General features: G+C 43.4%; 1 protein-coding gene across 2 annotated transcripts in view; it reads right to left on the bottom strand.

Annotated features, from left to right (window-relative positions):
- Positions 1–17,161, bottom strand: part of ASB11 (ankyrin repeat and SOCS box containing 11) — a 39,577-nt gene that overhangs the window by 6,062 nt on the left and 16,354 nt on the right. Inside the window, exons 4-6 of one of the 2 annotated variants that reach the window (XM_074967269.1) lie at positions 16,379–16,529; positions 15,991–16,125; positions 14,919–15,110 (exon numbers count right to left, since the gene is read on the bottom strand). In XM_074967269.1, coding sequence (XP_074823370.1) covers positions 14,919–15,110; positions 15,991–16,125; positions 16,379–16,529 — 478 coding nt within the window. The remainder of the gene's footprint in view (positions 1–14,918; positions 15,111–15,990; positions 16,126–16,378; positions 16,530–17,161) is intronic. The other variant, XM_074967279.1, reaches the window with a different exon arrangement.

The raw sequence follows: 17,161 nt of genomic DNA on the forward strand, positions 1-17,161 counted from the left end.
GAAGAAGGCCATATCAGTTTAAAAAATGACCTAGCTTAGTGGTGAAGTAAAGGCAGCTAAAAAATAAAATAAAAAATAAATAATAATAATATATAACAAATGGAAGAAAAGGGAAGCTGATAGTAATTACTATAAATCAAAAGTTGGGAATTGTAGAAAATACATAAGGGAAGCAAAGGGTCACAGAAGAAATCTATGACCACCAGAGTTAAGGACAATACAAAGGAGTTTTTAAAGTAGATTAGGAACAAAAAGATTTCTAACAATGGTAATGGTCCATTACTAGATGGTAGAATTATCACAGTAAGATTGCAGAAAATGCATAAATGCTTGATAAATATTTCTGTTCTGTATTTGGGAAAAAACAGATAATATAGTCATAGCATGTGATATCATTCTTTCCATTCCACTAGTATCTCAGGAGGATGTTAAACAGTAGCTAATAAACTTAGACATTTTTAAATCAGCAGGTCCAGATAACTTGCATCCAAGATTTTTAAAAGAGCTGGCTAAGGAGCTTGCTGGACAATTAATACTGATTTTCAGTACATCTTGGAACATCATAGAGTTCCAGAAGACTGGAAGAAAGCTATTGTTGTGCCAATATTTAAAAACAGTAAACTGGATGACCCAGATAGTTATAGGACTGTCAGTCTGACATTACTCCTGGGCAAGAGAATGGAATTAAAGAATTAAAGGAGGGTAGTATAGTTAATGCCAATCAATATGGGATTATGGAAAATATATCCTGTCAAACTAACTTTTGATATCTTTTTATGAGATTACAAGTAATAGTCTTAATATACTAGATTTCTGTAAGGCATTTGACTTAGTATCATATGACATTCTGATTAAAAAACTAGAAAGATACAAAATTAACATGGCACACATTAAATGGATTAAAAAGCTGACTAATGGAGAGGTCTCAAAATGTAATTGTAAATGGAGAATCATCATCCAATGGGTGTATTTCTAGTGGAGTCCCACAGGGATCGGTTCTTGGCCCTATGCAATTTACATTTTTATTAATGACTTGGAAAAAAAACATAAAATCATCTCTGATAACGTTTTCAGATGACACAAAAACCGGGGGAGTGGTTAATAGTGCAGAGGATAAGTCACTGATACAGAGCAATCTGGATTTCTTGGTAGGCTGGGCACAAGCAAACAATGTGTATTTTAATAGATATACATCTATGAACAAATAATGTAGCCATACTTTACATGCTGGGAGAGTCTATCCTGGGAAGCAGTGACTGAAAAAGATTTGAGAACTGTGGTAGATAATCAGCTGAACAAGAGCTCCCAGTGTGATGCTGTGGCCAAAATGGCCAATGTGATCGTTGAATGCAGAGGAATCTATCTGGCACTGGTGTGACCGCTGCTGGAACACTGTGTTCAGTTCTGGGGTCCATAATTCAAGAAAGATGCTGATAAATTGGAGAGGGTTCAGAGAAAAGCCACAAGAATGATTAAAGGATTAGAAAACATGCTTTATAATGATAGTATCAAGGAGTTCAATATAGTAAGCCTAACGAAGGGAAGGTTAAGGGGTGATTTCATCACAGTCTATAAGTACCCACATGGGGAACAAATATTTAATAACGGGCTCTTCAATTTAGTGGAGAAAGGTAAAACACACTTCAGTGGATGGAATTTGAAGCTAGACAAATTCAGACTGGAAATAAGGCATACATTTTTAACCGTGAGTGTAATTAACTCTTGGAGCAGCTTACCAAGGGTCATGGTGGTTTCTCCATCAATGGCAAGATTAGATGTTTTTCCAAACGATCTGCTCTAGGAATTATTTTGGGGAAGCTAGACAAATTCAGACTGGAAATAAGGCATACATTTTTAACCGTGAGTGTAATTAACTCTTGGAGCAACTTACCAAGGGTCATGGTGATTTCTCCATCAATGGCAAGATTAGATGTTTTTCCAAAAGATTTGCTCTAGGAATTATTTTGGGGAAGTTCTATGGCCCACAGGAGATCAGACTAAATGATCACAACGGTCCCTGCTGGTCTAGGAATCTACTAAATGTTTGTGCAAACTCCATTCAGATATTTTTGAGCTGTGATCATAATAAAACAAAAAACTTGCATTATCACATTAGAAATGTTGCCCATGGCTAATTCATAGAATCTCAGGGTTGGAAGGGACTTCAGGAGGTCATCTAGTCCAACCCCCTGCTCAAAGCAGGACCAATCCCCAACTAAATCATCCCAGCCAGGGCTTTGTCAAGCTGGACCTTAAAAACTTGTAAGGAAGGAGATTCCACCACCTCCCTAGGTAACGCATTCCAGTGTTTCACCACCCTCCGAGGGAAAAAGTTTTTCCTAATATCCAACCTAAACCTCCCCCACTGCAACTTGAAACCATTACTCCTCATTCTGTCATCAGCTACCACTGAGAACAGTCTAGATCCATCCTCTTTGAAACCCCCTTTTAGGTAGTTGAAAGCAGCTATCAAATCCCCCCTCATTCTTCTCTTCCGCAGACAAAACAATCCCAGTTCCCTCAGCCTCCCCTCATAAGTCATGTGTTCCAGTCCCCTAATCATTTTTGTTGCCCTCCGCTGGACTCTTTCCAATTTTTCCACATCCTTCTTGTAGTGTGGGGCCCAAAACTGGACACAGTACTCCAGATGAGGCCTCACCAATGTCGAATAGAGGGGAACAATCACGTCCCTCGATCTGCTGGCAATGCCCCTACCTATACATCCCAAAATGCCATTGGCCTTCTTGGCAACAGGGGCACACTGTTCACTCATATCCAGCTTCTCGTCCACTGTAACCCCTAGGTCCTTCTCTGCAGAACTGCTGCCGAGCCATTGGGTCCCTAGTCTGTAGCGGTGCTTGGGATTCTTCCATCCTAAGTGCAGGACTCTGCACTTGTCCTTGTTGAACCTCATCCGACTTCTTTTGGCCCAATCCTCTAATTTGTCTAGGGCCCTCTGGATCCTATCCCTTCCCTCCAGCGTATCTACCACTCCTCCCAGTTTAGTGTCATCTGCAAACTTGCTGAGGGTGCAATCCACACCATCCTCCAGATAATTTATGAAGATATTGAACAAAACCGGCCCGAGGACCGACCCTTGGGGCACTCCACTTGATACCGGCTGCCAACTAGACATGGAGCCATTGATCACTACCCGTTGAGCCCAACAATCTAGCCAGCGTTCTATCCACCTTATAGTGCATTCATCCAGCCCATACTTCTTTAATTTGCATGACTTGCCCTTGGTGAATCCATGCTGACTGTTCCTGATCACTTTCCTCTCCTCTAAGTGCTTCAAAATTGATTCCTTGAGGACCTGCTCCATGATTTTTCCAGGGACTGAGGTGAGGCTGACTGGCCTGTAGTTCCCAGGATCCTCCTCCTTCCCTTTTTTAAAGATGGGCACTACATTAGCCTTTTTCCAGTTGGCCGGGACTTCCCCCGATCGCCATGAGTTTTCAAAGATAATGGCCAATGGCTCTGCAATCACATCCGCCAACTCTTTTAGCACTCTCGGATGCAGCGCATCCAGCCCCATGGACTTGTGCTCGTCCAGCTTTTCTAAATAGTCCCGAACCACTTCTTTCTCCACAGAGGGCTGGTCACCTCCTCCCTATGCTGTGCTGTCCAGTGCAGTAGTCTGGGAGCTGACCTTGTTCGTGAAGACAGAGGCAAAAAAAGCATTGAGTACATTAGCATGTCCCTCGATCTGCTGGCAATGCCCCTACTTATACATCCCAAAATGCCATTGGCCTTCTTGGCAACAAGGGCACACTGTTGACTCATATCCAGCTTCTTGTCCACTGTCACCCCTAGGTCTTTCTCTGCAGAACTGCTGCCGAGCCATTGGGTCCCTAGTCTGTAGTGGTGCATGGGATTCTTCCCTCCTAAGTGCAGGACTCTGCACTTGTCATTGTTGAACCTCATCAGATGTCTTTTGGCCCAATCCTCCAATTTGTCTAGGTCCTTCTGTATCCTATCCCTACCCTGGTCATGTGCTTTGCTTAGCTAATAGCAGAACGCACAGCAGTATGGTGAGAATAAATATAATAAGGAGTGCTTGGAGCTCAGATGTCATAGTAATGTGGGCTGTACTTAGTCAGGTGTTTGCATGTACAACACATGTACACAATTGCATGTTCAAATATATATGTAAGTGCCCAAACACCCATATGCACACAATACCTGTTTTTGTGGGTATGCAAATGTAACCTTCTATTGAGTGTGTGTTATAGGTCCCGCTCTCTGCCTGATCCCAGAGTATATGAGTGTTACAGCCCCAGCTAGATAGCGCTGGCTCTTTAGGTCAAAGTGTAGTAGCTTACGCTTTTAGCTCGGGAGATCCCTGGAGCGTTAACCAAGGTGGTGGCTGTCACATAAATGTTTTGCAAGCACAACTTAGACACCTCTGTTTAATAATATGGCTCCAAATCTCCAAAGGTGCTTCATGGAATGAAATAATTATAAAGGTAAATTTCTGGTCCTAAACAAGTTGACAGTGTCCCATTAAAAAAATTAACAGGGAGAAAAGCAGGGAACAAACATGTAGGAAAAAACAGCTCATATAAATGGCACTTGAGATGAAGAGGGAAACAGCTCTGCAGGCAAACAAGAAAGCAAGAAAGAAAATCTCTCACATTAAAAATAGTCATTACATAATGGCAAGAAAGGAAAAAAGGGTAAAGGAAAATATCTACATATACACAGCAGAAAACTTAGGAAGTAGAAAGAAGATTGCTCAAAAGAAGTATTTTTGGTGCCTGCAATTGAAAAGAGGATTATAGGGAAAACGTTTGGGTGGAGAAGTAAAGATGCAATGAAGTGTTTGAAAGCAAAAGAGATAGGACATTTGGATTTTTTCCAGGTCTGGAATTTATTCATCTTTCAAAAGTGGAGAGCCAAGACTAAATTAATTAAAATGTTCTATAGACCACACAATTGTAAGGAAGAACAGAATGAATAGCTGATAGTGGAAATCAAAAGGATTTGTGGGAAAACTAATAGCAATGAGAGACCTTTCTACCCAGACATAAACTGTGATAGATTTAATGGAAAAGACAGATTGAGCAGTAGATTTATGAACATTGTACTTGTTCATGCAGCCTATAAATCAAGCCACATAGATAACTCTTGAGTTAGCTCAGAGAAACTCAGATATTATGACAAAAGATATAAATGTGGCAAACCATATATGTAAAAGTGCTGTGACCAGGTTTATAGTCAGATTTAAACCGCGATGGTTTTGAATGACTAATAGAAGCTCTGGGTGGAAACCAATCCAATAATGGAATGGGAGGGAAGGATATTAAGAGGGAAATTACATTTCATGAGTGGGTTAAAGTCACTTCTGTGCAGAGAGCCAGCACAAAGCCCAAGCACTTAGGTGGTCAAAATTGGACTTCAGTGGGACTTAAGCAATGGATAAGCTTTTTGCTGGCCCTCTGAGTGAATTTCAGTGAATTTCACTCAGCTTTTTGCTGGCCCTCTGAGTGAATTTCAGTGAATTTCATCCAGTCTGAGTAAGGTGGATGTATTTGTTTATTGATAATAAATGCATTAAGGGCCGGAATCACTTGTGGAGTTACACTGGCATGAGCCAGAATAGACCCTGACATGGGTCCCATCATTGGAAAGCCTGCCAAGGAAAAGACCGAAGCAGTGCAAAAGAGCCACAGCCTGAGTTTCACTGTGTTGGAAGGGGTTGGAAGGGACCAGCAGGGTCCCAAAAGTAGACAGTGCTAGCTAAGCAAAATGCATAAAAAGCTCTTGTAAACACCACTTCCCTTCCCTTGAGGTGAATCTCCCACGTGATACTGTAGGCCTAGCTAGTGAAGGGAGGTGTATTTTACACTTCCCTGCATGAGCACTAGTGAGAGTAGAGAGAGAAAACAATGTGGATACAGAGAGGAGTGCAAAAATCAATCTAAGAGAATAAAGGGGGCTTTGAGTGGCTTTGAGCTACTAGGGAGAATGGGAAAATGTGCTGGATGGACCTACAGAGGCATAAAAAATAAATGGCAGGAAAGGTGAGTGAGGTAAAGACATGGCTTACAACAACACTGCATACCAATGACAAGAAAGGCAGAGCAGAGCATGAAGAGTGCACAAGAATGAAAGAAAACTGCTTTTCAATTGCATAAGGAGCCCAAGGTTGTTAAATCCTCTAAGATACTTAATATAGTGACAGGAGTGATACTATTGGGATAAGCACATCTCTGAACTTTCACATTAGTTTCTAAATGATGTGATCTTTACCCATTGAAAATCAATAGAAATTAGGTTCCTCATTCACAAAAAAAGTCACTTTGTTACAGGATGAAATGCTGTAGAGATACAGAAGCACGACAATGCTCTACTCTTATTGATTCTTAAAGGACCCAATTCTCATTGATACTAAGCCTTTTATACCAGTGGTTCTCAACCAGGCATATGTGTTCCCCTGGGGGCATGCAGAGGTCTTCGTGGGGGTACATCAACTCATCTAGATATTTGCCTAGTTTTACAACAGGCTACACAAAAAGCACTAGTGAAGTCAGTACAAACTAAAATTTCATACAGACAATGACTCGTTTATACTGCTCTATATACACAGTAACGTAACTTGTGTATATGAACTGTATTAGACATGCATTTTATGTCATTTACTGATGCGTGCAGGCATGTTAATGAGGTTGAAGTTGTCATGGCGTATATGCGGTTGCCATGTGAAAATGAGGAGCTGGAAGTAGCAGTAGTGGCAAAATGGTAAGAAATTGAAAATAACTGAATAAAAATCATCAGTTCCGCAAGGAATATATTGCTTTTGGATTCACATCTACAAATAGCAATCCACCTCAAGCTTTCTGTTTCCTTTGAGGAGAAACTCTATCAAAGAACAGTATGAAGCTGGCACATTTGCAACGACATGTGAAGACAAAACACGGGGAAGCCAGTAGGATGCTTTCAAAGAAAGCTCTGAGTTCCAGACTTGCCAGCTTAAAACGAAAAAAGCTTCAACTATTTCTACAAGAGCACTCAGAGCTTCAAATGCTGTCTCCCTTCTCGTAGCAAAATCAAGGGCGCTGTACAGAATTGCAGGAGACCTGATTCTGCCTGCAGCTGTGGCACTTGCAGAAAACATACTTCATAAAAAGAGGCAGCTGATACGCTCAAGAAAGTACCCTTATCAAATGGCCCAGCGTTGCAGAATTGAAGAAATGGCTGAGGATATTGTGTCTCAACTTGTAGAGAAGCTTAAAAGGGCAAAAACATTCGCCCTTCAGCTTGATGAGTCTGTGGATATTCACGGAGAAGCTCAGCTGATTGCGTATGTTTGATACCCTGAAACCACAGATATCAATGAGCACATACCGTTTTTCAGAAGTATAAAGGCAAACTCAACCGCAGAGGACATTTTACACTAACTGATTTTTTTTTCTGAACACAATTTGAGTTGGAATTTATGCAAATTCGTCTGCACTGACGGGGCCGGTGCAACGACTGGGAGAGTGAACGGACCTGTAGCTAGGATCAGCAAAGAAAGTCTTTCCTTGCAGTGGGTGCACTGTATCATACACAGAGAGGCACTTGCTTCAAAAAAGATGAGTTCTGAACTTCAAGAAGTTTTAAATGAGTCTGTCACAATTGTCAAGTTAATCAAGTCCAGGCCACTCAGTGCTCACCTGTTTTGCATTCTTTGTGAAGAGATGGGGTCAGAACATCCAGCAACTGTTGCTTCACACAGGTTCACTAGCTTTCAAGAGGGGAAAGTACTTGACAGATTGTTTGAATTACACACAGAAGTTCACACATTTCTTTCTGATTATTCATCTCTTCTTAACCCCTGTGTTTGACAATACTGTGTAGTTAGCTCAACTTGCCTACCTTGCAGATATATTTAGCAAGCTGAATGATCTAACTTTGTCCATGTAAGGCCACGACACTAATATTCTGAATCTCTATGATAAAGTGAATGCTTTTATCAAGAAAACTGAATTTTGGAAGTCCAAATGTGGAGACAAAGACTTCACCTGTTTTCCACTGCTTCACATGTATGTCACTGATATCTGCACTAGGGAAGTTGTGCAGAGCAAACTTAAAGAAATAATAGATCATTTAGCCCATGTGATGGGGCGCCTGCCTCACACTGGGCTCTAAGGAGTTAATAAATCCCTAGGGAGGCTGCGCAGGAGGCAGCCAATCAGAGAAGGGCTGAAGGGAGCAGCCAAGCAGGGCCAAGCAGGCCCATATAAAAAGGGAGCTGCTGGGCAAAGGAAGGCAGTTCTCTGCTGGGAGCCCAGGGAGGAAAGACTGTGTCTCTGGAGGGCTGAAAGAACTGCCAGCACCTTGGACAGAGCAGTGCTGCTAGCAGGGACCGTGGGAGTGAGAGAAAGCTCCTGGCTGGCTGCTGGGGTTTGCAGGCTGAGGCCCTGAGGCAAAGGCAAAGAGGATGCTGGGGCCATGTGGAATTGGCCAGACAATTTGCTGCAGTAGTCACTAAGGGAAGTGGCTGAACAGCAGATTGCAGGTCCCCCAGAAGAGGGGGGCACAGTGTGTGGTACGGCCGGAGGACTGTGTCGCTGAAGAGGATGCTGCAGTCCTTGGAGAGACGTGGGTCCTATAGCAGGAGTGATGGCGGCGAGGCACCACCCAAAGAAGGCACACTACCATGTAGAGCTAATTCCCAAGACAACCAGCAGGAGGCACCACAGTGGTGAGTGACCCCATTACAGCCCACTTGACATCTGAATTCAAGTCATATTTCCCCAACATTCAACACAACTCAGCTCAACTTGATTGGGTAAGAAACCCATTCATTTTGTCAGATGTTAGCAGCAGTAACCTCTCTGCCAGTCAGCAAGAAAATCTTCTTGAGCTGTCATCAAAGTGTGGCCTGCAAATGAAATGTAATGTCTCCACAATAACCCAGTTTTGGTGTTTAGTACAGAAATTACACTGACCTTGGGAACCAGGCTTTGGATGATCTGAGACCTTTTGGGTCAAAATATCTTTGTGAAGTCTCATTTTCTGCTATGACTGCCATCAAGACAAAGGGTAGGAATAGACTCAATGTGGAGAAAAACTTAATTGTTGCTGTCTCTTCCCTGCCTCCCAGAATGACAAGGCTCACAAGTGAAAAATACGCTTAAGTCAAATATTTATATTCCAATCAATTTATTTGATAATTATATGGTAAAAATGAAAAAGTTGGCAGTTCTCAGTAATAGCATGCTTTGACACTTGTATTTTTATGTCTGATTTTATAAGCAAGTAGTTTTTAAGGGAGGTAAAACTTGGGCGTATGCAAGACAAATCAGACTCCTGAAAGGGGTACAGTAGTCTGGAAAGTTTAAAAAGTATGGATTGGATGAATGGATCATAAGGTGGATAGAAAGCTGGCTAGATTGTCAGAATCAACGGGTAGTGATCAACAGCTTGATGTCTAGTTGGCAGCTAGTATCAAGCGGAGTGCCCCAAGGGTCGGTCCTAGGGCTGATTTGGTTCAACATCTTTATTAATGATCTGGATGATGGGATTAATTGCACTCTTAGCAAGTTCGCAGATGACACTAAGCTGTGGGGAGTGGTAGATACGCTGGAGGATAGGGATAGGGTCCAGAGTGACCTAGACAAATTGGAGGATTGGGCCAAAAGAAATCTGGTGAGCTTCAACAAGGAGAAGTGCAGAGCCTTGCACTTAGGAAGGAAGAATCCCATGCACCGCTACAGGCTGGGGACCGACTGTCTAAGCAGCAGTTCTGCAGAAAGGGACCAGGGGATTACAGTGGACGAGAAGCTGGATATGAGTCAACAGTGTGCCCTTGTTGCCAAGAAGGCCAACGGCATATTGGGCTGCATTAGTAGGAGCATTGCCAGCAGATCGAGGGAAGTGATTATTCCCCTCTGTTCGGCACTGGTGAGGCCACACCTGGAGTATTGCGTCCAGTTTTGGTCCCCCCACTGTGGAAGGGATGTGGACCAATTGGAGAGAGTCCAGTGGAGGGCAATGAAAATGATTAGGGGGCTGGGGCACATGACTTACGAGGAGAGGCTGAGGGAACTGGGACCATTTAGTCTGCAGCAGAGAAGAGTGAGGGGGGATTTGATAGCTGCCGTCAACTACCTGAAGAGGGGTTCCAAAGAGGATGGAGCTAGGATGTTCTCAGTGGTAGCTGATGACAGAACAAGGAGCAATGGTCTCAAGTTGCAGTGGGGGAGGTCTAGGTTGGATATTAGGCAGAGGTGAAAGTAAGCTGGTACGCCCCGGTGCACCGTACCAGGGCGGCCCGGCTTCCCCAGGCGGCAATTTAAAGGGCCTGGGGCTCCCAGCAGTAGCAGTAGCTGGGAGCCCCAGGCCCTTTAAATTGCCACCAGAGCCCCGCTGCTGGAGCCCTGGGTTAGTGGTAGCAGGGCTCCGGGGGCTATTTAAAGGGCTGGGGCTCCCTCTGCTTCTACTGCCCTGGGTCCTTTAAATAGCACCTGGAGCCCAGCTGCCAGAGCCCTGGGGTAGCAGCGGCAGCCAGGGGCTCTGGCAACAGTTTAAAGGGCCTGGGGTGGTAGCTACACCCAAGCCCTGGGCCCTTTCATAGAATCACAGGGTTGGAAGGGACCTCAGGAGATCATCTAGTCCAACCCCCTGCTCAAAGCAGGACCAATCCCCAATTTTTGCCCCAGATCCCTAAATGGCCCCGTCAAGGATTGAACTCACACCCTGGGTTTAGCAGGCCAATGCTCAAACCACTGAGCTATCCCTCAGCTGCCACTGCTACCCTGGCCAGGAAGGGGGAGGGGTGGGCACTTACCGGTACAGGGCAGGCCAGGGCTGGTTCTGATCCCCCTCCATCCCAGCCCCTTCCGCCCGAGGCCCTGCCCCTTCTGGGGGCCAGAACCAGCCCCAACCCAGCCCCGTACCAGTAAGTCCCTATTTCTACTTTCACCCCTGATATGAGGAAACACTATTTCACTAGTTTCAGAGTAACAGCCGTGTTAGTCTGTATTCGCAAAAAGAAAAGGCGTACTAGTGGCAGCTTAGAGACTAACCAATTTATTTGAGCATAAGCTTTCGTGAGCTACAGCTCACTTCATCGGATGCATTCAGTGGAAAATACAGTGAGGAGATTTATATACACACAGAACATGAAAAAATGGGTGTTATCATACATACTGTAAGGAGAGTGATCACTTAAGATGAGCTGTTACCAGCAGGAGAGCAGAGGGGAGGGGGGGAAGAAAAGCTTTTGTAGTGATAATCAAGGTGGGCCATTTCCAGTAGTTAACAAGAACATCTGAGGAACAGTGGAGGGTGGGGGGGGGGGGAATAAACATGGGGAAATAGTTTTTAAGACCCGGCTTGACAAAGCCCTGGCTGGGATGATTTAGTTGGTGTTGGTCGTGCTTTGAGCAGGGGGTTGGACTAGATGACCTCCTGAGGTCCCTTCCAACCCTGATATTCTATGATTCTATGAAAGGTTGAGAACCTTTATACGCTTCACGAATGGTGTGTAATGGAATGGAATGCTAACTGTATTATACTGTCCAGCCACTAGGTGGTGGAATACTGTTAGATAAATGAAGAACTAAAGCAAAACCTTTGTTTGACAAAAGCCGTGTGGGCCAGAAATGTTGGGGGTTTGGCTGTATGTGTCCCAGTCAACAGTCTTAAGTAAAGGACTTGTTCCTTTAGCTGTTGATGTAGCTATTCGTGAATGCAATCTGTCCTCCTGTAAGCTTCAGGCATTTTGTATTCCAATTATATTGATTCCTGTACCTCTTTCATTGGTCCTTTTGTCGGGCAAGCTGGAGGTGCAAAAATTGTAGTTGGACTTTTGTTGCACTAAACACCCCTCTGCTCATAACCTATACGCGACTGCAATGATCTGTGTACAAAATATGCCGAGGTACCGTTTGAAAACGAACCATTAACTGCTCATTAATATTCATGCACGATGTATGTATGCAGAGGCTATTAAAAGTTATGGCTATATGCTGGAAGTATGACTAACGTGTGCTTAAACTAGGGAAATCGGGGATGTTGGTAAACAGGTTGCTTTAGACAAAGGAATGCGTATTTGATTCGCTGACCAGCGGAATCTTCCCCCAAAGACCATAAAGGTCCATTTTTACATATTAGATAATCACAGCTATTAAGCTAACAAGTGGGGGAAGAAAAAGCATGGAGCTTCCTTCACCACAAGACTCCCCGTTGCCTTCCTCACTGCTGGAATGAACTTTACATTGAGAGGGAGCCCTCAGAAGAATCAATTTCAAACGTTTACTGGTCTATAAAGACAAGGGAGCTGAACCTCAAGTGATAAGCAATTGAATCAACTGTATATGATGTTACTGTATTGTGAGAGTGAGATTTTCTTCTGAAAGCGAATAAACAATGGTGATTAATATCACTGTGAAATGTACTTATTAACACTACACGAGGAAATCTGGATACTTAATGATATTATCTTTTAAAGTCTCCAGCAAAACAGGTTCCACCCTGGACAGGAGAAAAAGCAGCTATTACCTGTCTGCTATGTAAATTAAGCCTGGTGGAATCAAAACAATGGAAGCTATGTATCCTTTACACACAGGGGGATAGCAGGACCACAGGAAGGGAAAAACAGCATGAGATCATCCTGTCTCTTGAAACAAGTTCACTGAACTTTGGAAGCTATAAGCAAGGACAAAAGCCATCTTTGGCATCCATCACTAGGCAGACATAAGGGAATAGAGCTCTTGAAAGCTGAGAAAGATGGGTCCTTCACCAAAGGAGGGGCTGAAGTCTCTGGAAAATGAATATAGGTGAGAAACCTGCTTAGGCAAAGATTGTACCTTGCTAGAGTTCGCTTTAGACTTTTAAATGGGTGTTCTCACTTTTGTTTTACTTGTAACCCTCTCTAACTGTATTCCTTTTACTTGGCATTACTTAACCTGTGTCCTATTGTTAATAAATTTGTTTTATTTTCTTAGTTGGTTTATAGTGCGTGCTGTATTTAAATGGGAGAGGGTATTCACCCCAGTTAAGTTAATAAGTTGTGATGTGCTTTTGTCTCTTTAGAGGAACAAACAACCCCTGTTAGTTCTCTGAACTGTCCAGGAGAGGGCTGGACATTGCAGATTACACAGTTTTGGAAAAAGTTGGGACTGGGAATGTGTTGGGGTCACATTTCTGGTTGTAACCAAGGCTGGTGGAAGCCAGTATGGGTCTACAGGGCTATGTACAGACTGCTGGGGCCACAGCTGCTGAACCACAGATGTCTAGCACGCAGACACTCAGGGTGTAACCTGCACGCTTGTTGCCAACTGTTAGTATCCCAGGCAGGGAGTTACAGTAGCAAGGCATTGTGAGGCACTCAGGGTTACAGGGGAAGAGATCACACAACCCCTCACTGGTCTGGATTGCCCCCTGAAACCCTGTCACAACTTTATCTCATAGTCACTAGGTAGACAATGCAAACATGTATAGAGATCCTTTGCCAGACTGTTCCACAAGGGAAGAATGGGACTGATGCCAGATACAGAAATAAATATACCTTGGAGAAAAAGAAAAATTCTGAACTCAGAACATATAATAAAGAAATCAAAGCAATTGAATTTTGGTAAAATAAGGAACTTCAAGACAGATATTTTACAATCTCACTGGAAGCGGGGAAAATACATGACGATTAGTCAAAAGCTATTAGTGGACCAACATTTAGGAAGGGATCTAATAAAGATTTTGAATTCTACAGATTGCTAGGTCTATCCTATTAAATTGGAAGGGTCCAAACAGCTTTCCTCAGATGAAAATGTGCTGTAAAACTCTAAGGCTAAAGGAAAGAATAATTCAGCTCAGCATGTATTTCAGAGCTATTCGTTATACAGAGCCTTAGCTGGGCATTTCGCTTTACAAAATAAATCGAGGTGGAGTTTCTACCCTCCAGAGTTAGATGTACATATGAAGGTAAAAAACAGCATGGCAAAAATTCTACATGAGAGGAAGGTGCAAGATGAGATGGCTAAAATGTTGGCACGTCTCTAGTACAAAGTTTCTTCCAAGTAGATTTTTAAATGGTACTAGAAATACTCTCAGAAAGGCTAAGGGTAAATTACGAAAGCTCATTGATCTAGCAGAATGCTTCCTGAAGCTTCATGTAACGGCAGTAATATGAGACGCTGAGTAGCCAACTGGGCTTAAGTTCCACTTTCTCACTGTAACCAAGTTAAACACATTCATGGAGCTGTTTATGCAGGGAGCTGCACAATGAGACTCCATAACATCCAAGTTGATGTATACCAGGGGTTCTCAAACTGGGGGTCGGGACCCCTCAAGGGGTCACGAGATTATTACATGGAGGGGTCACGAGCTGTCAGCTCCATCCCAAACCCCGCTTTGCCTCCAGCTTTTATAATGGTGTTAAATATATAAATATATATATATAAATATATATATATGGTGTTTTTAATTTATTAGGGGGGATCGCACTCAGAGGCTTGCTATGTGAAAGGGGTCACCAGTACAAAAGTTTGAGAACCACTGATTTATACATTTCATTGGGGATTACTGGTTTGTATGCAAAATAGTTGTTAGCGTGCTGTCTCAAATATGGTTGATACTAACAGTAATAAATACAAATACTTAGCACTTACATATAGCACTTCTCATTCATAGCTTTCCAAGCACTTTACAAAGGCAGATAAGTGCTATCCTTATTCAACAGATGGGAAACTGAGGCACATAAAAATGGCACGACTTGACTGCCTTCACATATGCAGTCAGGGGCAAAGCTAGGAACAGAACTGAGATCTCTTGACTCTCATTCTTGTGCCCTGTCTTGAAACATCCTGGAGAATCTCAGAGAACTAACAGAGGGAGCAGCAGTATGTGGAAAAGCAAGATGAACATGAAAAAATACTTATGAAAAGGAAATAAAAACGGTCCAATTTAAAAAAAGAAAGAGCCATTACCTTCCCGAAGCAGGAGGGCCTGTCCCACTTTGCTGTTGGGGGCTGCCAGATCAAGGGCACATTTGAATTCAGCATTTCTGCATGTCAAGCTAGCGCCATAGTCCGTTAACAAGTTGACTGCTTCTGTGCTGGATTTCCTAACTGCAGCATGGAGTGGGGTGTCTAATCGTTTACCCAAGTCAACACTGGCTCCTTAAAAGAACACACACAGAGATAAGAATAGACCAGGGTTAGCGTTAGGAGGAAGCAGGGAAATGCCTGACTGGCTGAGTCTAAGATTTATATCACACACTTTGGCTTCCATCATTAGCATCAATAAATTAAGTGCACCTGATGGCACACAGGACTTGCCATCTTCTCTTGATTATAGCAATGCTTTATATCCAGAAGTCACATGGCTACTATATTAGCATCAAGAGTAGCAGTAAGATGAGGAGGATGGAGAATCAACAGGAGTTGAGCCAATGCTGAACTTTTTGACGACCAAATGAGCGGGTGTTTAAAATCTATAGTTTTTCCAATCTGATTAATTCAAATGACCAGAAAAGCATGTTTTTAACATTTAATTAAAATAACTTTGGAAGGTCCAGGAGTAAAATGCTTATCCTGGGCTGAGAGTAGCACCCAAATTGGGCCAGAGCCTTAGCTGGTGTCAATCTGCATTGGCTAAAACAAGCCACACCACCTGAGGTGCTGCCCTGCTGTGCATGGGATCTTCATGATCACTAAAGGGATTATTCTTTTGAGTGGTTGGTTAGCTGATCTGCTCCCTCTGCATGTGGGGAGCAGTGGATGAGCGAATGCTTAGCATGCTTGGCTATTTATTTTATAATAATCAAAAGGAGTTGATGCGGGTCACAGAGCAAACAATATACCAAGACAGTTTTTTGTTGCTCCTCTCATCGTCTTCGAATGACAGAATCCCTTTTTTTATCCCAATCTCAAAATTCTTGGTCCTCCAAGGAGTCATGAGGAATTAAATGCTAATATCAGGAGTGGGGAGGGATTAAGGAGAAACAATAGGTGGTGGCTTCAGATATGTTCAGCTTCCCCTCCTCTGCCCCCAGAGCACCTAGTTCGAGAAGCTTCTTGACACAGTCTGTCCTCTGATACATGCAGGCCACATAAAGGGGTGTTCCGTGCTGCGAATCTTCTTGGTCAATGTCAACGTCATTGGCCACAAGAATTTCCATACATTCCCTGTGACCTGGATAACACAGAAGAGAGGTCATCTCGCTTCAGTGCCTCTCTGCAGGATGCCCAACAAACACACCCTATTCACATAGCATTAGAACTGAATACACAGAACTCTATATAGAAGAGTATGGAATAAACCAAACACACATTTATCCCTATGGCCCAGATATTTCAGGTGCAGATTAATTTCCCACAATTATTTAGGGAGGAAAAACAAAGCCAGATCTTTTTAGCGTTAGCCGTACTCAGAGCCTTAAAATTACCTCTCTTTACTGTTTCATGAATAGGTGAAGCCAGGTGATGCTCTAGCTGTGGTGTGGCTCCAAATTCAAGCAGCATGTTCACACAAGCCACACTGCCACTACAGCAGGCATTAAAGAGAGGAGTGATGCCCTCAACGCTGACGGCATTGACCTGAAACAGCAGGACAAACGGACAATACTCTGTTTTAAAAGGGCTGCGCTTCCGTGGGAAACCCCGCGCATCTCAGCACTAACTACAGCATAAGAAGAAGACGACACTGATCGTATGGAATGTCAGAGCCCATAGTAGCCCCCCAATTCAGAGTGACACGCTGCAGAAGAGCCCAATACCCAGCAAGTGCCACACACCCTGTTTCTCAGGGTGGCCTCAGCAACAGGACTCTGACACGGAAAATTGTACAAGCTCCTATGTGGAGCTGGCTGGAAAATAGGGATTTTTCCCATGGAAAATTTAGACTTTTCATGTAATCCCCCCAAATCGTTTTCAGACACCCAACCGCAACACAGTTGCAGTTTTCTGACCAAATCAAAATCTTGGAAGGAAAGCAAATACTTTGTGAACAGTTTTATTTAGTCAAACAGACCACCTAGCCCCGTCTGTTTCCTGCTCTCTCCAGTCTGGAAGCCATGCAGATGATCAGATTTCACTATCAGCGCTGTTGCATGATTCCCAGTTTCTCACCGAGGTAAGGGCAGCTCTGCTGAAGAAACTGCCTGGGAGGGACTTGTTGCATAATGTGGATCTAGTCACTAGTGTGCTGTACATGGGGGCCTTCACTACAG

The sequence above is a fragment of the Natator depressus genome, chromosome 1 (genome assembly GCF_965152275.1).
Source record: "Natator depressus isolate rNatDep1 chromosome 1, rNatDep2.hap1, whole genome shotgun sequence".
NCBI classification, from domain to species: domain Eukaryota; kingdom Metazoa; phylum Chordata; order Testudines; family Cheloniidae; genus Natator; species Natator depressus.